Source organism: Dryobates pubescens, chromosome 38, assembly GCF_014839835.1.
Source record: "Dryobates pubescens isolate bDryPub1 chromosome 38, bDryPub1.pri, whole genome shotgun sequence".
In the NCBI taxonomy this organism is placed as follows: Eukaryota; Metazoa; Chordata; class Aves; order Piciformes; family Picidae; genus Dryobates; species Dryobates pubescens.
The window spans coordinates 2,592,618-2,616,540 of NC_071649.1; the positions used below are offsets into that span (position 1 = coordinate 2,592,618).

A 23,923-nucleotide genomic window follows, 5' to 3' on the forward strand; every position below is an offset into this window, starting at 1 on the left:
TAAGCCTCCTTAGGTGTTTTATGAGAGATAAGATCCTGGTAATGCAGCAGTGGTGTCTGGAGCACAAACAAGGCTGGCAAGCAACAGCAGCAAACTTTTCACCTCGAGGAATGTGATATATAGGAAGCAGGAATGGTTTGGGTTGGAAGGGACCTCTAAAGGTTATCTAGTCCAACTCCCCTGCAGTCAGCAGGGACACTCTCCACTAGAGCAGGTTGCTCAGAGACCTGTCGAGCCTGACCTCAAGCTTACAAGAAGGGAGGCAAAACATGAGTGAAATTAGACAGCAAGCAGTTAGTTCACAGACAAATAAGTAAAGCTGAGCTGTGAGACAAAAATTAATCTGCAAGAAGAATGTTAGCTGTTCCTTGGTTCACTACACCAAACTGGTTACTCATGGGAATACTTAACTACACAAGGGACATAAAAAAAGGGGTAGCAGAGGCATATGGGAAAAACACAGCATGTGAAACACATCACCATAACAACACCTTTTACATGAGTGGGTAGGAGTGTGAAACCACTGCAGTTAGTGGCAAAGTGAATGTGAAAGAAAGTTAATAGTTATATTGGACCAAAGTGGTTTCACCTATTTTAGTGTCAGGGATTGTTGTTGTTGTTGTTGCTTGGTTTTTTGGTTTTGTTTTGTCGTCTGGGGGCTAAAACAGAAGAAACAAAACCCAAACATGAGCTGATAAGATAATAGCAAGGACAAAAGCTTCTTCTGGAGGTCAGAATGTGTGTAGGAGCAAGTGGTAATTTAGGTTTGTGGAGCAAATGTTAATTTAGATTTGTGCTACAAGATACAGAATACAGAATTAACCAGGTTGGATAAGACTTTTGAGATCATCAAGTCCAACCTATTACCCAACACCATCTAGTCAACTAAACCATGGCTCTAAGTGCCTCATCCAGTCTCTTTTAAAACACCTCCAGTGATGGTGACTCCACCACCTCCCTGGGCAGCACATTCCACTTTAAGTAGTTTACTATATTTAGTAACCAGATTTATTAAGCTGAACTTTCAGAAAGCTGTGAACAGAAAGTTAAGAAGTGGACAGGAAGTTCACCTCTGTGGTATTAAGATGAGTGCAGATCACAGAATCATAGGGAAAAATATATTGTAAGAGATCTCTTAAGAGATTGTAAGAGCTGATTCTCAAGACCATCCCCTGCTCAAAGCATGATTAACTCAAAGTTAGATGGAGCTGTCCAGGACTGTGTCTAGTTCTGTTTAAGGACAGGAAATCCAAACATTTTGTCTGGGCTCCTGGCCCACAGCTTCACCACTCTCAAATTAGTAATATCCTCACAAAATTCCTTCTGGCCCATTCCTCCAGTCTGCTGAGATCCCTCCTAATGGCAGCTTTGATCTCCAGTGTGTTGCTGCTCCCTGTCATTTGATGTTATCCACGAAAGCTCTCTTGTGCTGAAGAGCTTTAATCTTAAATGACTGACACTTATTTCCATTTCAGCTCCTCTTCAACAGTGTTTCAATGCCATGTCTGAGCCTCACACCTGAGGGCCTGCCTCACCTGCAATGACCCATCTTCCAGTGACTGAAGCCTTTGCAGCTCACCCTGCTCTGACCTTACCTTCCTCCACAAACAGGAAGAGAGATTTTTGCTAATAGAGACAGATTCTTGTGGTTAAATATTAAGTATGGACTTTATCACTAAAGTCTGGTCTATTTGCATGAAAATGTCACCCTAGGAAGGCTTTTTTCTGGATTAATCCATATTTCAGAAAAGATTTCTGAATATGCTTCTGAGCAGGGAGCAGCAGACAGGACAGGTGGCCCAAGCCTGACCAACAAGGGATTCCATTCCATGTGGTCATACTCGGTATAAAGCTGTGGGTCACAAGGGTCAAACTCTCTTCTTCACTGGGCGGCATCCAGGGAGCAGTCTGTCCATTTTTCTGCCTTCAATCTTGATTTGTGTATTCCTGAATCCAGTTCTAGAATCCAGCTCCTGAATCCAATTCCTGCCTGCTATTGAGTAAGTCCCACCTTCCACAGTGCTTGACCACAGCATCAGTGGTTACAGCGACGTAATTGCCATCAGGGAGGTTTAGTTTGTTAGTAGTTTTGTGTATTTTTGAATATCTGTCACTATTTTGATTATCTTCTTCTTAGTATCTTTTTATTGTTACTGTTTCATTAAAGCTGGTTTAGGATTGTTTTTCTGACTTATCAGTGTCTGTCCTTTGTTCCCTTTCTCTTCTCTTTTGTCAGGGGAGGGGGATTAATAGCAAGCATCTCTCCCTTGTCTTGTGGCCAGCCCAGCCCTAAGCTTTGGCACCTGCCTATTCAGCTTTATTTTGATTCACCTTTTCCTTTTTAAAATGGCTGAGTGCTTCTCAGCTGTCTTACCTCATACTAAGAACTTTTCTATCTCCCTTTTTCTAGTCCTCATCCCTAGGTCTGCGCATTCCCTTCAATGTCTAAGTATGGGTGATTGATTCCTGCTGCTGGGCTCAACACCTATGGTGCTAACGGGCAGTGTTCATCTCTGGGCCTCAATCTTTCCCTCTGCCCTTTGGAAAAGGGTTGCACTCCCAGCACTGTATTGTAGCTGAATTTTGTGGAGCTTCCTGGATCTGGGTGTGTTTGCCTGCCAAATTTTTGGATGAAGAGCAACAGATTCTTAATCTCTGTTCCAGCATTAGCTTTCTGAGCTAAAGCTCAGAGATTTTCAAGCCAGAGGAAGAGACAGAAGAAGCAGCTTCTTGGAGTTCAGGAACATTGACTGCCCAAAGAAAGTGAAATAAAGGCACCAGAAGAGGAGCTGCCTCTCCCCCAAAGGGAGGTTACTGTATAATCCTAATGGCTCCCTTCTGCTTTTAAAGGTAGTTGACTCCTATCTGAACCCAAGACAGATTGCCTGTGGTGGGGTGGTGCTAGAAATGAAGGGATTTGGTCATTGCTCTCGACCCCCTCTCTTCATGTCTCTTCAGTGGACAACTAATGCACTTAAATATTCAAATTTCAAGTTTGTGGCATTTTGTACTCATTTGAGTTTCACTGACTCAGAAAATTCATACAAGATTTGATAAAGCAACCTCACTGTACTCAGACAAACAATTTCCTCCTTGTGGCTTCTACAATAACAAAAGTTTCCCCCATCTTTCACGTCTAAGAACTGCTGGTGGTGGAAAGAAAAGCAATTAAGTTAATCACCTCATTTTAAATGTTCTCCTCTACCCCATTCTCTTGTTCTACAATCTATTTTTGTGACAATGGAGAGATAAGTCCAACAAGACTCTGCTAAACAGTTCATTTGGAACACAGCACATCATTCATTCTCATACAGTCAGCTGAAAGTATATCAATTAGCTGCATGGCCCTTCTATTCTTTAGGGTAGAAATCTTCTTACAATTACACTAATTGCTCAAATCCTTCAACTGAGAAAACAAAGAAACAGTGAAAGCTACTGAATGAATTGATCTAGAGGGTTTGATGGTGCTTAAGATCATGATCATTTCAGTGTCAGGGCGTTTAGATTGGTTGCACAGATTCTCTTTGCCATGTGTTGGGAGTATGGGGTACAGACATCCAGCACAGCTTCATTTCGTTCCATCCCTGCCAACAGCACATGCAATGGAAGCACAGAGACCTCCCAATTAGCAAAAAGGCAGCAGAAATGATCTTATTTCATCTGCCAAGTGCTGAATGTGGCCAAATTATTTAGGAATATGTGCAATCTATATAAGTTTAAGAATATTATCCAATAGAGTGAAGTAAAAGCCTTTCTGAATTGCTTTTGGCCATGCTCTCTAGTAGTGGTTCCTCCCATTTCAGTAAATATTAAAGCTGGGTAAAATCTAAATAAGCTTAGAGTCTGCTTTATTGGCCTTTTATTTTTCCTGTGAAGAAATACTTTTTCTTCCCAGCAAGAGTAATTGGCCATTGGAATATGCTGCCCAGGGAGGTGGTGGAGTCACTGTCCCTGAAGGGAACTGGATGTGACACTTGAAGCCATGGTTTAGCTGGTGTTAGGTAACAGGTTGGATTTGAAGATCTCTCATAGCAGAGGTGTTCCACCCCTTTTATAAAGCATAATATCTACTTTGGAGGCATATTAAACAGGTATGACTAAGGCAAATATCTATTATTACTTCTAATAAAGAGAGAAGCCAGATAGCCTCTTCCCTCCTGACAAGTAAAGCCTGAGAAACCTTTCAGCTAATCTGCAGCTAAGTGAGTAGAAGATCAGTCTGTGAATCTCATATCTCTGGCTAACCTTTCTGACCATTTACTGGCTTAAAGTTATTAAGTTCTTCATGCTGTGTGAATGGGTGGCATTGGCAAATTAAAGGGATTATCCTGCAGGTTCACTAACCATGCAGTATGATTTCCTCCCTTTCCAGTTCCTCTGACTCATGTCTAACAGAGTAGGAGTGAGAGAGCAACTGCAATCATGGCAGCAGCAAATCATGACACAAGTATTCCCTGTCTTGCTCTTGTTTATGATGCTGACCTATGTGTAGCTCAGTTCTTAGAATCAAGCAGTAATAGAGAATTTAATATTAACAAATAATTGAAATTATCAGCAATTATGACCTTAGGTTGGAAGTAGCAAGGATTGCAAACCTATCCAGCAACACAAGGTAGAGCAGTTTTATAGCTGCTCCTAACAGAAAGCAGCTCTTGAGCTTGTGTGTGAAACCTCAGTTGCTGTTGTACTGACCAGCAAACATAAAATGTTCTTGTGAAGTGACACAAAAAGCTGAGGAAAGGGGGCAGAAATGAAGAGGTTCAAGTTCTCTGTGGATCTGGCCCTTGCTTAAAGGAACTCTGCCATGCCTATACACTTGACACAGTCAGTGACCCATCCTGTTTCTGTGCATCCCCAAAACCATGTTCTTCTTTGTAGTGGTTTAAGCCTGAACTGGGAGTTAAGAGCTCAGATGGGGGCAAGGCTGAGAATCTCTCCCCCACTCCCCCTTCCTCCCTCCAAATAGAGAGGGGAAAAAAGGAAAGGGAAGGAGCAAATCCACCAAGCAATAATTTGGAGTCAGCCTGGAAGTAGAGAGGTAAAGAGTTTTCATTAAACAATATATCTATAACAGTAGCAGGTAAGGTTCACAAGGACAAGGAACAAGGATGGATGGGAGGAGGGAATAAAAACAAGAATACAAAACCAGGCTTTCTCTGAAGAGGCGCGGAGGCAGCAGGGAGAAGGATCAGCGCAACCATGTGGCAGAAGAGCAGGAAGGCAGCTGCAGTAGCCCTCATCCAGGAGAGGCAGGAGCCAAAAAGCAGCCCTAATAGCTGCAATGCCCTGCTTTTTATACCCTAGCTGGGCAGGGAGCGGGGCGTGGAACAGACTCAGTTTCCCAAGGGGGAAAACACCCTGCAGGGAGGGCAAAGCAACCGCAAGCCCTCCTCCCTGCTTTGTTTCTTTTCAGAATGGGCATTAACCCAGCACACTCTTCTCTCAGCTATTACTGCATTTTCTGTTTCATTGTCTCTTAATAATTTAAACTGCCACCTCCCTTCCTCTTCTCTTCTCTTCTCTTCTCTTCTCTTCTCTTCTCTTCTCTTCTCTTCTCTTCTCTTCTCTTCTCTTCTCTTCTCTTCTCTTCTCTTCTCTTCTCTTCTCTTCTCTTCTCTTCTCTTCTCTTCTCTTCTCTTCTCTTCTCTTCTCTTCTCTTCTTCTCCTCTCTTCTCCTCTCTTCTCCTCTCTTCTCCTCTCTTCTCCCTCAGTGCTGAACCAGACATGCCCACTTCTTTCCTTCTTTCAAATTCATTTGTGTTCCTAGTCTTACCTCGATCTCTGATGTGTATGTACACATCTGGCTTTCAACCTTGATTCTCACCTCTAACTGGGGCAAAGGATGTACTGATGATGTAAGAAGCAAAAGCAAGATCTGAAAATTCATTTGTACAGGCTGATGTGACTCAGTTTCCTTTTGTGTTCATATAAGAAACCAAGCTGAAACTGAAGACCTAGATTGCAGAGCTGAGTGGGTTTGGGGGTTTTATTTTAGCAGAAAACATGAGCTGAAAGGTTAACACACTGAAGAGCTTTAACACACAAGCTTCAAGGACCATTCTGAGGACAAAGTGACCCAGAGGTACAAAACATCAATTGAGAAGTTCAGTTTCTGACCCCCAGCAGTGCCAGCACTGCTCTCCTCAGGGTTACAAGAGGATTATCTGTGCAACACTTCTGCAGATTTGTTGGCATCACTTTGCATCCAAAGAGCTCAGGATAGACTCAACAAGGTAATAGAGTGTGCAGAGTTCTTTGACCTCACAGCCTGATTTGGAATGCCAGCTGCCCTATAGCCACCATTTCAGGAGTGCAACTTCTTCATGTCTCTTCTGCATTATTACTTGATGGTTCAAGCTTTGTGGATCACTTCAGGTCTTGTGGACAGAGCACAAGGGTGGAAGCATTTCCCTGCTTTACCCAGAGGCTGTGGATGTAGCTGCATGATGACTCCAAGCCATCAAAACTATCAGAGTCTGGTGCCCAGGCTGTTCCCCATCTTCTGTGTGTATCTGTAGAGTCAGATGATGATTTTGCCATCCAAACACCACTGCTACCATGCCAGGCAGCAGCCTGTTCTTATGTGGAATTAAATGATGCAGGAACTGCACCTGGTGAGTACTAATATTCATGGAGCTGTTTTCCTTCAGTGCTCTGTCTGCTGGAGCAATGACACATTTCTCTTAACCAAAGCCCATGGGTGTGTGCAGTCTCTAAAACAGGCAACCCTCCTGTTCTGAACCCTGCTCTAGATGAGATGCTCACTTCTCCCTCAAAGCCTTCCAAGTTTATCCTGAGAATGTCTCACAGATAATGTCTCTACATTCTTGCTCACCCTCACAACCCTTTCTGTTCTCCCTCTGACTTTTAGTGCTCTTGAGTTTTGTCTTTGCATTTATTTCCTTCTAATAGTTCTCCTTCATATTTTATTCTTCCTGATGACTGTACTTAGCAATAGGAGAGAAGCCTCTCAGAGGGACCCATCCTCACATGTCTTCTTCTTTTTTTTTGTAACACCAGGAACTCTTCAGTAGCTGTCCCTATGTGTCTGAAGCTCATTTTACTCATACTATTTAAACTATTAATAATGTCCTCTGAATTCTCCAAGATCTAATAGCATGTTGGAGTGAAATCTTTTAACTCTGCTAAACATTTTGTTATCCTGGCACATTTAGTTTAATTATTAAGTATAAAAGAAGTGGAAAGCACATTTAGTTATAATGAAAAATCTTCTGCTCAGTTACATATTTCTTGACTTAATCAGTGGCACTCCTTACTTCCTTAGTGTGGTAGTTTGAGGCTATGCCTTTAAAATTTTTTTCACAGATCCAAACTTCCTTTTCCACAGAAAAGTCATACAATGTGAACAAATCACTATTGGGTGTGAAAAGGAAAAACAGAAGTAATTCTAAACAATTTCATTGGAGAGATATTTCCCTTCTTTTCTTCTTCCCTTCTCTTCCCTTCTCTTCCCTTCTCTTCCCTTCTCTTCCCTTCTCTTCCCTTCTCTTCCCTTCTCTTCCCTTCTCTTCCCTTCTCTTCCCTTCTCTTCTCTTCTCTTCTCTTCTCTTCTCTTCTCTTCTCTTCTCTTCTCTTCTCTTCTCTTCTCTTCTCTTCTCTTCTCTTCTCTTCTCTTCTCTCTTCTCTTCTCTTCTTGCTCTGGAGAGATACTAATCTGCTTCTGCTTGACCTTGGCTGCATTCCATTGTAGATTGTAGGTTTGCCTGTAAACACAGCTTTCATTTGCTTCCAAATGAGCTGGTCTGGCAAAGTTAATGTGTGTGTGTGTGTGTGTGTGTGTGTGTAACTTCAGCCCACCACACTTACTAGCAAAACTCAGTATTTGTGGTAGATGTACAGTTTAGGGGCTCACTGGCAATCTGAGCATTCAGACTGAGGGAACTGTGGGGCCGAAGCAGTGCTGATGAGTAGAGCTGTTCGACATGTTTGAGCACAATGATGGTCTCTGACAGCTCAGCAGCTCTTGAGCAGCTCGCCCTGCATGAACGAAGCAGCACTTGATGCTGAGTATGTGTGATTGCTATCAGAGTGAAGCAAGAAGAAAAGCTTGTGCCTTCCTGTAAGTGGGCTGAGAAAACCCACAACCAGCCTTGGACAAACACAAACATCTAAGGCTCCTTTTCTCACCATGTGTTATGGATGCATGAAGTGGCAAAGAAGAAGGGGGAGCCCACAAAAACAAGAGGTTATAAGGTAAAATGTAAGTATTTTATTTCTAGAAATAGTGGGGGAAATAATCTATTTCTGAGTTGTATGTTGGCATCTAGGCTGCAATTAAGCTGTCTGTAACAGCAACAACAACAAAGGCAACTTTATGTACTCTTTAAAAAACAGTTTGAAATATTAACAACATGCATTGGAATATGAACTTGTGTCAGGAGCACAAAGTCATCTTCTTAAAGCTTGAAACTTTCATAGAATCATAGATGCCTTTTGGTTGGGAAAGACCTTTAAGATCATTGAGCCCAACCATTCTCTAACTCTACCAAATCTGGTGCTAAGTCATGGCCCTCAGCACCACATCCCTCTGTCTTTTAAACACCTCCAGGGATGGGGATTCCACCACAGGCTCCTGGGGAGCCTGTTCCAGTATTTTATAACTCATGCAGTGAAAAAGTTTCTGTTTACATCCAACCTAAACCTCCCTTGGTGCAACTGGAGGCCTTTTTCTCTTGTCCTATCACTTGTTACTAGGGAGAAGAGACCATCCCACACCTCACTACAGCCTCCTTTCTGGTAGTTGTAGAGACCAAGAATTTCTCCCTTCATCCTTCTTTTCTCCAGACTAAACACTTCCAGTTTCCTCAGCCACTCCCCGTCAGACCTGTTCTCCAGACCCTTTCTTCTCACCAGCTTCCTTGCCCTTCTCAAGAAATCCAGCCTCAGATATCTTTTCCAGAAGAAAACAACCAAGATTTCATCTACAAGCAAGAACCTCCAAATGCAGAGCAGCTGATTGATATAAACCTGTAATTCTGAAAGTGTAAACAGGCTTATTGTGATAGCTGCAGCCCAATTACTTTCCAGGCTATGCCCCTTGGGAGCTCCAGATAATCTTTCTCTTACAGGAAACTTTCTGGGAAGGCAAATTTCTCATGCCTGTTTCAGGAATGTTAGTCAGGGATGCAATTTTAACCATTTCAATCCTTCTATGATAATATATTTTTAAAAGGAGTGAAGAGTAATATTTATATCAGCCTTGGACACAATGCTTCACTGGCCTCCTAAAGGTGCTTTGCCAAGAGCTTCATCAATAAGATGTTTCTCTGAGCGTGTTCTGCAGCCACCGTCTGTGACTCTATCGATGAGTGCAACGGAAGAGCGCAACGGAAGAGCTGTCAATTGCTGTTTTCAATTTTCAAAGGAATCAGAGACAGGAGACTTCTTACTTTGTTCTTTCCAGTTCTTTCTTTCCAGTTCTTACTTTGTTCTTTCAAAACCCTTTGTAAGGTAAAGGCAGATTTCCTTCACAAAGTGTGTGTGTACCCCGCGTGCTATCCCTGGGTGCTTGCACAGAGATCTGTATGCAAGACCAGACAGCTGAAGAGTCTGCATTTTGCCCACAGTCTAAATAAGCATTCAGCCACATGCAGCTGTGTTTACCAAGTGCCAGTAGCATTCTATCTTTCATAAGAGTGTTCCTAAATTAATTTTTAACTTTTCTTCACCTTTCATTGCAGAACAGCTCAGGTGGAATTCCATATCAAAAAGACTCGGAGATGAAGTAAGAAGAAATTGAATTTTCATCTGCAGATCTGTATTTTCAATATGCTCTGTGCATCTAGAAACTGAAACTATTGCAGCTTTCTGGCAGCCCTGCGAGATGTTAAGAAGCTGAGTCAAGTGTTGTCGTAAAATACCCAGAAATTGTAAGTACAACCTCTTCACGTATCAGTATTTTCCTCACCTTCAGTTTTAGCTTTATAAGAGGACTGCAGACTTAGCTTAATCTACAGCTGTTGTGTCATTTGGCTGTTTCAAATGGCTGAATCTGGAGAAAAATGGTTGCAAAACCAAAAGAAAACAAAACCTCAGCTCAACAGCTGGGATGCAGTTTAGTAAGTTAAAATCTCACTCCTAATTATATAAAAATTGGGTTTAGCACTGGGAGCCATGGCTTGTTGCTGGCATATGCAGGATGATAATAGGTATAAGGTTGCATAGTGCACAGGACAGCAGAGTTTCAAACATAGAATCACAGAAGATATCTGTCTGGAAGAGACCTCAAAGATCATCCAGCCCAACCCTCCACCCAGTTTAGGGTCAACACTAAACCATGTTCCCTAAGTGCCAGGTTCACACACTGCTTAAATACCCCCAGGGATGGTGATTCCAGCACTGCCCTGGGCAGAACATTCCAATGGTTGACAACTATCTTTATGAATAAATATTTCCTAGCATCCAGCCTGAGCCTCCTCTGGTGCATCTTGGAACCATTGCCTCTGGTCCTGTTAGTCGTTAATGAGGAACAGATGCTGCCCCCTCCTTGCTCCAACGTCCCTTTAGGGAGCTGTAGAGGGCAATGAGATCTCTCCTCAGCCTCCTTTTCTCCAGATTGAACACCCCCAGCTCCCTCAGGTGCTCCTCAGAGGCCAGGTGCCCCAAGCCCTTCACCAGCCTCATTGCTCTTCTCTGGACACTCCAGAACCTCAATGTCTTTCTTGTAGTGAGGGGCCCAGAACTGAACACAGTACTCGCGGTGTGTCCAGCACAGTTCAGTGAGATGTCTCTTCTTGCTCTAAAATGAATCTCTGACATTCTACAGTTAATAAAGTTGCCTGTTGTAAACCCTCCCATTTTTCAGTTTCAGTAGCTTTTGCAAGAGGAGGATGTGTAACAGCAGCTTAACCCAGCAGAGCCCTTCCTCCAACGAGACGCTGCAGGACAGCTCTGAGGGGCTGCGCACCATTCTCATAGCCCTGTACGTCATCGACCTGGCTGGCGGCACCCTCGGGGTGGTGCTGATGTCCCATCAGCTGTTCCACAGGAGATCACAGTCTGTGATGACCATTATCATCAGCAGCCTCCTGGTGCTGCACATCCTGCTGCTCCTCAGCATCCCCTTCCGCCTGAGCTATTACATTCTAAGGGAATGGAGGTTTGGCTGGCTGGCCTGCCAGCTGACAAGTGCCATCATCTACATCCACATGTACATCACCTTCACCTTTTACGTGGCCATCATCAGCATCCGCCTCCTGCGACTCGAGTTCAAGAAGTGCTGCATCGCAGCCTGGGTGGCTGCCGTCTGGCTGCTGGGAGCACTGGTCATCACTCCTGTTTTTCTCTCGTACTACGGTGCCTCCAACTCATACCACTCCTGCCAGTGCTTTCAGTTCCACAAGGAGATGGAAAAGGTGGCCATGGTGACCATAAACTACTGCTTGGTTGGGGTTTTGATGTCAGTTTGTGCCGTGCTCACTGCAGTCCAGCTGTCTGTGATCTGTAGGCTGGCTGTGAAATACTGGCCGGACATCAATTCCCACGTGGAATTCAGGGCTCAGGCAAAGAGTTTCTTCTTCATCTTAGTAACACTGGTGTGCTTCGTTCCTCATCATGTGTTCAGAGTGTATTACATCCAAAACCTCCACCTTGACAAAGACCACAAACTCCTGCCATACAATGAGATTTTTTTAGCTTTAACAACGATGTGCTGCTTGGACATGTTGTGCTTCACAGCAGGAATAGCCCACTGAGCTCTGAGCTACCAGCAAACCCAGCTGCTGGCTGGCACTACTGGCTGTTGGCAGGAACAAAACCACATTGGGACTTTGCTGGGCTAGGGAGACTGCTGAGTGTCTGGTCTGCCTGTGTAGGTCGGCAGCGTTGTTTGGCTTTTACAGACCAATGAGATCCAGCTTTCAGAACCTGCTGGGTTTTATCTCCCCTCTTGAAAGCAGAAACAAGAGCCTTACTTTAGTCTGTGACCATGAGTCCTGCCCTGAAGCTTCATGAAGATTTTCCTTCTTTAACAATTACAGCAGAAGTATCCATTCCTTTCTACTTTGTCCTCAGAGTGTGTGTCTTGGTCCAGAGGGGGTAAGAGACTCAGTCCTTTTGAATATTCCTGTGTTATGAAATTGGAGGCACAAACGAGGCCAAAATATCAACAGCCCTCGAGGCTATTGATTAACAGAATGGATGGATCAGAAGGAGGGAGAGAGAGAGAGAGGAGAGAGAGAGAGAGGGAGAGGGAGAGGGAGAGAGAAGAGGAAAGGAATCATATTACCATCCTGCACCTCACAAGATGGTTTGGGTCTGTGGAGGAAGCCTTTTTGGCTGCGCTGTCCTCCGCTGGAAGAGGGGAGGGAGAGATCCCAAAGTCCAAGTCCAAGTTCTTCTCTGAGCAGCCTCTTCAGCTTCATGAGTTGCAACAGGTGGAACTTAGGACACAGAGGGAGGGTTCCTCCTGGTCTGCTTCTTCCAGGTTGCATGGTGAAGTCTCTGTCCTTTCCTCTCCTGGCATTTTGTCATTTATCTTCAGAGCAGGCATTGCCCAGGTCTTTTCCTTCTCTTGAGCCAGTATTGCTCAGGTCTTTCATACAGTTTTTTAGGGATGTATCCAGGTGGTGAATCCGTTGTCCTTTTCACCATCCTCCCTTTCCAGGGTAGCTGATGGGTAAAGATGATCCTGTCTATGCACATTCCAGAGAGTCCTTATCCAGAGGCATCTGCCCAATACACATCAGCTATTGTCTGGGCAAGAAGCAAAGGTGATTTTGTCTTTGTTGATTCACATCAAGAGAGACAAGATTTAGTCTCTTACAGTGTCTCAGTGGCCACTAAGTTGGCCTCACTGTAAGTCTAACAACTTCTTCTGGCAATCATGATACTGAAGGAAAGAGAGGGAAGAAAAATTCTTTCACAGGATTTTTGTACCAGTGATTTTAGATACCAAGGACACAAACTCTATTAAAATGTAAATTATTCAGGGCAGGAATCAAGATATGAATGAAATATCATGCAGCACATGTCAGCAGAATCCTCCTTATACGAAGTGTACATTAAATTAAACTATGTCTAAACACTCAGCGTTGTCACAGCTTCACCTCTACCTGCTCCAAAACCACATGCAGCTCTCTGAACTGCGGTAATCACACATTTAGAGTGAGTGAGATCAGAATAGGCCACAACCTTCAAAAAAAACGTTTGATTTCTGGTCATTTTCAGTTGCCTGTTGATTCAGCTGCAATATCTTTTTCCATTCACACATGTAACAAAGCAAAAGTAGAATAAACCAACTGAGCTGTGCTTAATCAGTTCCACATATGCTTCTGTAGCGTACAGAAACTTGTGCTGGAGTTTGTCTTTTCTCCATTAGACTTTTATATTCTCTGGGAGCCACATCCCTTCTGGGAATCTCTGGTTTAGCTTCATTATGTACAAAGTTTTTTTCATGATTGCATTCCATCTGTTGTGCTCAGTGCAGAAGGTCTCTAACCCTTCCGACAAAGGCCCCAATCTCATTTGCTGCACCCCAGCAGCCTGAGGCTAGATTTCTCCCACCACAGGCTCCCAAGGGATCACACAAGGGTATGCTTCCTGCTTCATAGCCCCATAAGTTGCCATCATTTTGAGTCTGGCAATCTTTGCTGCAGAAGTGCTATGATCCCTAGACTTAACCAGGTCAAAACTTGATGTGGGAGATAATAAGTGATTTCCTGCTTGCTGTTTGCTTTTGTTCTCTTTCCTTCATCTATTAAATTGGCTGTGTCTCACCTCGTGAATTTTGCTTTCCTTTTTGCTGTTCTCTGCCTTGTCATCCTGTGGGTGGGGGGACCGAAAAAGCAGTAGCACAGGTGCTCAGCTGCTGGCTGGGGTCAACCCACCACACACACCTTGTCAGTGAGACCCCTGCCTCCTCATTGCCAGAAAATTTGATGTAGCTGAAATTTGCATCTGTGGTGCCTCATCTGTGCAGCCACAGACAAACCACCTTTATTATTAACCCTTGCAATGACAAAAAGTATGGAGAGAGAGGTGCAGCTTCTGCAGCAGCTTCTTCTCAGAGTTATTAAAGATTGCAACAGATTTTGCACCAAGGCTTCAGGTAGAATTTCATTCTAGTGCTTGCTGTACCATCCAGATCATACTTCATTCCTATTCTTCTTGCCACCTAGTGATCACTTTCTTTAACCCTGCCAAAGAACCACTTTGCCTCCTGGCCTTTGCCACTAATTTATCATTCCTTCATTTTGACCTAAGGTCCTTTTCCTTTATTTTTTTTGTTCTTGACCATTTTCTCTGTACCTTCTCTCACTGACTGGGACTCAGTCACATGAAGTCAGACCACTGACTGGTCGCAGTATGGTCCTCCTAATCCAGCGGATAATGGATTAAGCATCGATCCCAGTGTTCTGTTACATCTAAGACTCACATTAAAGTGATAGAGAGAAGCTGAATTCAATACACGGCCCTCCACTGAGATCTGGAAGCACTCTAAAATCTGGTTAAAATAGAGAGTTATCACTCTCCAGGAGGATAATCTGAGAAATAAATTCTGAGAGGGCAATAATACTGAGCTCAGATTGTAGAGTACTCTTCTCTCCATGAATTATGTAATGACACATCCTGCAGAAAACAGTTAAAAGCCATCGGTTTGAATGCCATTTGCATGATCCAAGTAATTCTGGAGATAATTACACACATTAGTAATTGCTTTCATGGTAACTGAATATGTAAAACTGTAAACCATTTAGTCATCCCATTCATTTTTAATGCTATCAAATGAACACTGGGAAATCCACAGATACTCTGAAAGAGAAGGATATCAGACTGCTAAATGTATCTTCTCTTGTTGCTCTCTGTGTAAACAAAACCAACCCCAAATCCCATTTGCATGCCTGACTTCCTAAATTAGTTTGAGAAGGCTACAGGCAGATTTTTACCATCAGAAACAAGAGTGCTCCCTCCTTTTGCAGCTACAGTGCTACTATAGGTGGCTTGTTTCTACCTAATTCAGGTATATCCTTTTCAACGGTGCTGAGGGTTCTGTGAGCCTCAGCCTCACAGGCACAGAGGGGCATATCTTTTTTAGATCCTATCTGCTGGGGCCCAGAACAGCAATGCTTAAAAGGAAAAACTTCTCCATTTCCTCCTGATGTATCTGTTCCTCCTGCCTGCTGGTAAACCATTGGTGGCTGATAAACAGAGGTAGCAGCAACACAGAGTAATGGCGAAGATGAAATGCTGGGGAGCAATAAAAGGCATTTTTAGGAGCGTCTAACTAGACCAAAGCCACAGCTTGCACTCACAGAAGTCAAAGTGCTTTGTGGAGTCACCCCAAGACAGAACATCTCTGTTGCTAAGTGTGACGACACCCATTAGTTTTCTTCTAGAATTGTTCTTTTACTGCTGCCCACAGAGCTTGGAAAGGAATTCAGTTAAAAAGAAATGCTCTTCTCTCATTATCAGACAGAATATAATCTGTTCCCTGGAATCTTGTCTGATCAGACATAATACTAATGACCTGACAGGAAAGCAATGCATCCTCTACACCTGTTTCTGCAGCAGCTAGCTCCTCAGCAACACTTGTTTTTCTCTGACCCATATAATTTTATTAGCTTGCTTCAGAGACATAATTTTGAGCTGCTTCTTTTGTTGCTTTGTCTTTGTATCTATTTGTCTCTTACACTCGCTGACTTCATTGTTGCTTTAAGTAATACATAAATGAAACCTTATGAGATACGCATTTCCTTTTTCTCCCAGTCTTCTCCCTTGCATTGTTTTGTCTTGACTTATAATGGCCTGAGTTTTGTAACTGAGCTGTTTCTCTTCTTATAAACCCTAAGATTTTGTTGTTGTCTCCGTTCTACAGGCTTCTCAGAGTTTCTTCATTTCCTCTGTGTGGTTCTAATCTCGCTCTAATGCTTCGCATGCAGATCCTGCCGTTGTGAGATTACTCCATAACTGATTCTTGTATTTACACAGTGTGCTGTCAAAGGAAGCCCCCATCAACACTGCCCAGAGAGTTCAGCAAAACCCTCCTGCTGTGGCACGCAGATTGTCTCCTGAATCAGGACAGGCTGTGTCCATTCCATGTGTGTGATATGGATCTTAGACCACAGCTGTCGAGATGAAGCTCTTGCATGGTGGGAACCTTCTTAAACTGCAGATGCCTTGTGTGAGAACAGGCACCAGGCTTTGGAAGAGTTTTTTTGTTAATTAAATAGACTTCAAAGCTGTTTAAAGCTTCTGGAAAGTGATTATAATGGCAGCATAAGTTTGGTTTCAGTCAGTGGTTCTCAGCCATTACATTATCTAGCCTCCTCATGCCCAAGCATGGCTGGCAATGAGCCAAATAAGTCAACAGTTAGAGTCATCAGTAACAGCCTGGCTCAAATCTAGAAACATGAGGTAATTACTTTGAATTTTCTGGCACTCAGTGAGTTAGTTTTTCTACCTACAAAGATAAAAAGAGTCTTTCACTAAACATTGAAAGAAAACAATGAGGACACAGCTAGTTCCTCAGCTCCTGGGGCAAAGCTCTCAGCTCACCTCTGCTCCTGCACACCCACACTGCATGAGCCAGTGCAAGTCTGATCAAAGCATCTTGGCTTTTCTGACAGCAGAATGTCAGCCACCAGACCATCTCCTCACGCTGAGGTTCCCCTGAGCTGCTGCCATCAGAGAAGGCCACAAGTGAAGTGTCAAGGTGGGAGTGCCAACCCAGCAGTGTCGCTGTAATTCAGACACAGAATGCAGCCATGTGCCTGGGATACCTCTGCCTTGGGGGATCATAGTATAGGAACACCATGAGGAGCCAGGGAGGGCTAAGAGCCTTTGATGTCATCTGACCAAAAGTCATTTTACTTAGACTAACTATAAGGATGAGATGTTTTATGAGGAAGGTTGGCACAGAGAGGTGGAAGATGCCCCAACCCTGGAAACATTCAAAGTGAGGTTGGATGTGGCTCTGAGCAACCTGATCTAGTTGAAGATAGAATACATAGAATACATAGAATACATAGAATAAACCAGGTTGGAAGAGACCTTCAAGATCATCGCGTCCAACCCATCAACCAATCCAACACCACCCAAACAACTAACCCACGGCACCAAGCACCCCATCAAGTCTTCTCCTGAAAACCTCCAGTGATGGTGACTCCACCACCTCCCCAGGCAGCCCATTCCAATGGGCAATCACTCTTTCTGTATAGAACTTTTTCCTAACATCTAGCCTGAACCTCCCCTGGCACAACCTGAGACTGTGTCCTCTTGTTCTGGTACTGGCTGCCTTACTCACTTCAGGGGGTTAAGACTAAATGACTCTTGGAGGTCCTTTCCAACCCAAACCATTAATGTTATGATTCTAATACATGCAGATTCTGCCAGTCACCAGGCTGTAAAGCCACATCCTTGGATTTTAGAAGCACTCTCTCGCTCACAGCTAGGTAAGATAGAACTTGGGTTTTTCTGCTGAGTTGGTAAATTATAAGAGAGTTCACAGGGCTTCCTAGCTATAAAATCTACACAGAACTGCAATCCAGCAATCTTAGATTGTCAACTGTTCCTCCTCCTGCAAAACCAGAAGAGCATATCCACCATTCCTTGCTGCTAAGGGGATGGTTCAAACTGCTGCACAGGCTGGTTTACCACAGCCTTTGTTTTCTGGTGAGTAATATCCACACTGTAGGAGGATTTCATGAGGTCCTGCCAACTGGCCAGCAGAACATGGCTGGGCACTTGCTCCTGGAAAGGAGGGCAGTGGGAATATGAGCTTATAAGCAGCTAACACAACCAGCAAAACACACTTTCAAAGAGTTAAGTGAAAAGGATGCTAGCCAATCAGAAAACTAATTATGTGAATGCACACAGAAAACAGCATGGTAAGACCTCAAGCAGCCAACATATGCCATTAGTCCCTGTGGTAACCTGAGAAACTCTTCTACACAGATTTGGAAGAGACTGGCAGAATATCTCAAACAGATGCAAATGCTGATGCAAGGACTCAGTTTTGCAATCATTAAACAACCCTGTTAGCTGCTCTGGGCTATGCATATTGAAACCTGTGTAAGCATTTAGAGGAAAGAACTCATTAACCTCTGAACTGAGGAGTAATTGTGCCACACCACAATGCCATGAGAATGTCCTGTCACTCTGTGATTCATTGCTCTTAAATAGAGTGTGCTACTGCATGTCCTCAGAGAAACCAGTGGGCATCATTGAAATACACATAAAAAATAATCTTACAACTCTCAATAGAATTAACGGTGCAGACTGCTGTACAGGATTGACACCACTTGTTCCCATCCATCAGAGCTGTAGAGAACCTCTCATCTCTTCCCAAACTCTCTTGTGTTGTGTATCAGCACTACAGGAGCAGTTTGATTCCAAAAGATATTGAGGAAGAACTAATATGAGGCATGGATACTGCTGGCACATGTGCAGTGTTAGCATCACACTGCTCTACCTTGCATTGCTCAGCATTCACAGAACCACACAGAATGGTCTGGGTTGGAAGGGACCTCCAAAGCTCATCCACTCCAACCCTCTGCAGTCAGCAGAGGCATCCTCAACTAGGTCAGGTTACCCAGAACCCTCCTGAGCCTCACTTTAAATATCTCCAGGGATGGGGCCCCAGCCACCTCCCTGGGCAACCTGTTCCAGTGTTCCACCACCCTCATGGTAAAGAACTTGGTTCCTAACATCCAATCTAAATCTGATCTTCTCTAGTTTGAAGCCATTGCCCCTGGTCCTGTCACTGCAGGCCTTTGCAAACAGTTTCTCCCCAGCCGCCTTCTAGCTCCCTTCAGGTACCAGCAGGCTGCTATTAGGGTCTCCACAGAGCTTTCACTTCTCCAGGCTGAACAACCCCACCTGCCTCAGCCTGTCTTTGTAGCAGAGGTGTTCCAACACCCTGATCATTTTTTTGGCCCTCCTCTGGACCTGTCCTTCCTGTGTTTGAGCCAAAGCCTGAGCACTTCTAGTTGCAGGATTGTTCTGTTCCAGCAACAGGAAGAAGGAACCAGTAATGATCCATGTCCTATTCTAATACTCTCAAGTTTTCCTCTCCAAGGCTTAGAGCTCCTCTTCTTGTCTATCAAAATGTGTGACTGAAACAATAAAACTTTGCCTAAAGAAAACATGTGCTGTTTCATAACATTGCTGGCAATTAGATGCTCACAGGGATGTTTTAAAACATAGTAACTCAGCCTAGAGAAGAGGAGGCTCAGGGGAGACCTCATTGCTGTCTACAACTACCTGAAGGGAGGTTGTAGCCAGGTGGGGATGTGTCTCTTCTTTCAGGTAACCAGCAACAGAACAAGAGGACAGAGTCTCAAGCTGTGCCAGGGGAGGTTCAGGCTGGATATTGGAAGGGAAGGGAAGGGAAGGGAAGGGAAGGGAAGGGAAGGGAAGGGAAGGGAAGGGAAGGGAAGGGAAGGGAAGGGAAGGGAAGGGAAGGGAAGGGAAGGGAAGGGAAGGGAAGGGAAGGGAAGGGAAGGGAAGGGAAGGGAAGGGAAGGGAAGGGAAGGGAAGGGAAGGGAAGGGAAGGGAAGGGAAGGGAAGGGAAGGGAAGGGAAGGGAAGGGAAGGGAAGGGAAGGGAAGGGAAGGGAAGGGAAGGGAAGGGAAGGGAAGGGAAGGGAAGAGAAGAGAAGAGAAGAGAAGAGAAGAGAAGAGAAGAGAAGAGAAGAGAAGAGAAGAGAAGAGAAGAGAAGAGAAGAGAAGAGAAGAGAAGAGACCTTCAAGATCATCATGTCCAACCTGTCATCCAACACCACCTGATCAACTAAACCATGCAACCAAGCACCCTATCAAGTCTCCAAGTTCTTCACAGAGAGAGTGATTGGCCATTGGAATGTGCTGCTCAGGGAGGCGGTGGAGTCACCATCACCGGAGATCTTCAAGAGAAGCCTGTATGAGGCACTTAGTGCCATGGTCTAGTTGATTGGACAGGGCTGGGTGATAGGTTGGACTGGATGATCTTGGAGGTCTCTTCCAGCCTGGTTGATTCTATGATTCAGCAGGAAGCAATGCAAGGTGGTGCAAGCTCAGCTTGCTTGACTAGCTAGCAACACACTCTCCCCCACCACTGTAATTTCAGTGTTTCAGAAATACCCACTGCCTTGCAGCAAATCTCTGGCAGGTACTGTGTAACATTTCTGGGTTTGTCTGTAGCCCAGCATGCAGCTGTCTTTCTCTCAAGCACCAGATGACACTTGGTCTTTCATTAAAGGGATAGCTGGCAACTGGAAGCCCAGCCACGGAACCGCAGCTTCCTTTTGCCTTGCCTTTTGTTTTGTCAAGCAGCTTTTCCTGTAATCTTGCAAGAAGAAGACTTCAGCTTTGTCACTCTAAGTGACACTCCACCTTCACTGCACAGAATGTTGTGTGTGCACAGGCAATAGCTGTGACAGCATCAAGAGCACCACATTAAGCTTTCATAACAATGCAATTATTGACTCAAGTCAGACACATTTTCCAATAACCACTTCCTGTCTTTGATGCCATCATCTTTTTCTGTTAGGTGACTCAAAGTATGCCACCCTTAGAAGCCTTTTTGGTATAATTCTCTTCACATCTGTTTAACTGAACTGTGATATTTGGTGGTGTTTAGACAATTTTTTGTGAGGTTCACAGAATTGTCAGGGTTGGAAGAGACCCCCAAGGATCATCTAGTTGCAGCTTCCCTGCCATGGGCAGGGACACCTCGTACTAGATCAGTGCCATGAAAGACTCACATGGGATTACTCATTAGCTGTCCTCCCTTCCTTCTCCACCATGCTCAGATGTGTCTGCCCACTTGCCAGCTTCTCAGAAAGCCTCTTACACACTTCCTATGTGTTTCCTGCTTGGCAGTAGCCTAGTCACCAAGTGATATTCTTGAACTTGCCTCAATAGTTTTTGTGCTTCCTACATTTTAGCCCCTCTTAAAAAGCACCCTGATCTGTCAGGCTCCTCACCATGAGCTGAGCTGGCCAGCTCAGACAACCTGTGTGCTTCCTCAGACAAACACACCACTGAAAAACTACCTGAAATTGAGGACGTCTGGAGCCACCAGAAAACAATAATGTCAGGAAACCTACTGTTTGAAAAACACACTCAGAAAAAGAGCAGGAGTGAGTAACATTGAACAGAGTGCTCTTAAGAAAGATTAGAGAAGGTTACAAAATCATTTTTTCCACTTGGCTGTAATGAATTGCTCTGTGGTTGGTGTTATCTCTGCTTGTCCTTCCACTGTTTAAACATCCTGTTCATCACAAAGTCGTGCACTGCTGCTGTGCCCACCCAAAAGATAGATAGTGTAGCTTAAGGATGTTGTCTTGAAGAGATAGGCGCTTTCAGCAGGCAGTCCTACCCTTTTGAAAACAGGCATTTGGGATAAGTAAGAGAATTAACATCAGAGCTCAACAATCTGTCACTGCTTACAGAACCTAGATATCTGCATTCTTCTGTCCAACACAGAGAGCTGAGTACGAGGAAAATGCATGCACCTCTGGCAGTATATGGGCTCTAACAGCTAAGCTGATGTGTCACACAATCACAGAATGTTAGGGGTTGGAAGGGATCTCCAGAGATCATCCAGTCCAACCCTCCTGCTGGAGCAGGATCACCCAGGGCAGGTTACACAGGAACACATCCAGCTGGGTTTGGAAAGTCTCCAGAGGAGGAGACTGCACAACCTCTCTGGGCAGCCTGCTCCAGGGCTCCATCACCCTCACCATATAGAAGTGTCTCCTCATGTTGAGGTGGAACCTCCTGTGTTCTAGCTTGTACCTGCTGGTCCTTGTCCTGTCACTGGGCACCACCAAACAGAGCCTGGCACCTTCATCTTGACACCCACCCCTCAGATGCTGATGTTGGTAAGATCCCCTCTTACCCCTCAGACACTGCTTTCTGACCTTCCCATACAGAGTTTATTACCAAGTGCATCACTGGCCTAATTTCCAGTGCTTTACAATTTACTTTTCATGGCCTGCTTAGACCTTTCTATATTCTGTTGGAAATATTTACCAGAAGTCAAGCACACTGGGCAGTGCAGTGCTGGTAACTTTGTGGAGTATGATCTGAGTTACCTAAGTCATCTGAAAGGAGCTGTGCAGAATCCATAGCTGCTGTTCATCACATAACAGTGAAGCTGGTGCAAAGATGTCATTTAGTCTCAACTTCTCCACTATTAATCTCTAATCACAACACATGGCAAATTGCATAGCTGGATATGCTTGAAACCAGTCTGCTACTGACATAACTATTTTAAAAAGAAAAGCAAACTCCACAGCCAAGAAGATGAGAATCTCAGAGGTGAGTTGTAATTGAGCTGCTTTGTTGAGCTTCTGCAAGAATTTATCCTTTCCCTGCTCGCTCTCTCTCCTATGAAATAAGTTAATCAGCTAGAAAAGTGCACAGCAAATCCTCACATCTGCATGAGTTTTTCCTGCCCTTTCTTACAGAAAGCTATTCATCCATTCATAATTTTACATTAATAAGTGATGTGCTTCGAGTAGTAATCTTCCCTTTACATAATCCTCTCCTATATATACCTTTGCTTTCATGTGGGAGTGAATACTTAGCTGATCATGCATGAGATACCTATAGAAATGTCAATAACTCCCCTGCCTTCTTTCTCCACTCCTCAGTGTTGCTGCAACAGTTGATGTTTAAGTGCCTCAGTGCTGACACTTATCCTGTTAAGGCTCTGGGCATGCACATCAGTGCTGCTGCAATATAATCAGACTTTACATTTTCCCCTTCTGGCTGAACAGGCAATATGATTGATGGCAGAAAGCCTGGTTATGCAGAAAGCAGTTAGTAGTAACAGAAACATTTCGGTGAGACATGAATAAAGATTCAAATGAAAATCAGAAGCTGTAGTTAAACCCAGGCTATAGATCTTTAACAAGCAAACTCTTCTTTCAGTTATAACTTTTTCTTTGACTTGAAACAAAACTACAGAACACAAGAAGGATGCCTAAGTGAGCTGCAACTGCCCAGCTTGAAATCCAGTGAGGCAGCATGGGGTTTAGAACCTGAAAGATATGAAAGGGAGCCAAAAATAAAATCTAAACTGGAAAGAGAAAGAGAATCAATAAATGAGAACAACAAAATCCAACATACACGTAGACTGAAATAAAGCAGAAAGGAAGGACGCTTCCCTCACAAAACCAAGACACTCTGCCACTCTGTGGCATCTTTCAAAACAACAGCTGAAGCTAAGTTTTTCCCGTGACAGAAAAAGGAAGGATGAGAAATGTCGGTGGCCACACTTCATTTTATTCATTTTATTTTGGTTTTGGATTTATTCATTAAATTATTGTGTTATCATCTGAAAGATAAATCTATAGAACCCCCCAGCATGCAGGAAAAAGATGGTGATTATGAATTTCCTCAAGTCCTTCCTCCAAATGCCAGGTTCTGTGCATTGGCCACAACAACCCCATGCAGTGGTACAGGCTGGGGTCAGAGTGGATGGAGAGCAGCCAGGTGGAGAGGGACCTGGGGTCGATGGTAGGCTGAATATGAGGCTGCAGTGTGCCCAGGCAGCCAGGAGGGCCAATGGCATCCTGGCCTGCATCAAGAGCAGTGTGGCCAGCAAGAGCAGGGAGGTCATTCTGCCCCTGTACACTGCACTGGTTAGGCCACACCTCGAGTACTGTGTCCAGTTCTGGGCCCCTCAGTTTAGGAAGGAGGTTGACTTGCTGGAACGAGTCCAGAGAAGGGCAACAAAGTTGGTGAGGGATTTGGAGCACAAGCCCTATGAGGAGAGGCTGAGGGAGCTGGGGTTGCTTAGCCTGGAGAGGAGGAGACTCAGGGGTGACCTTATTGCTCTCTATGACTACCTGAAGGGAGGTTGTAGACAGACAGATGTTGGTCTCTTCTCCCAGGCAGCCAGTACCAGAACAAGAGGACAGAGTCTCAGGCTGCAGCAGGGGAGATTTAGGCTGGATGTTAGGAAGAAGTTCTATA

The 23,923-nt window shown here is 44.3% G+C and overlaps 1 protein-coding gene across 1 annotated transcript; it reads left to right on the top strand.

The window, feature by feature from the left end:
- Positions 1-10,850: 10,850 nt before the first annotated feature.
- LOC104299975 (probable G-protein coupled receptor 141) lies at positions 10,851-11,714 on the top strand. Its single transcript, XM_009900199.2, has one exon. It carries the CDS (start codon positions 10,851-10,853, stop codon positions 11,712-11,714), a length of 864 nt encoding a protein of 287 aa, XP_009898501.2.
- The last annotated feature ends 12,209 nt before the right edge of the window (positions 11,715-23,923 follow it).

Coding starts and splice junctions, on each gene's coding strand:
- LOC104299975 (XM_009900199.2), top strand. CDS start 10,851: ATGTGTAACAGCAGCTTAACCCAGCAGAGCCCTTCCTCCAACGAGACG.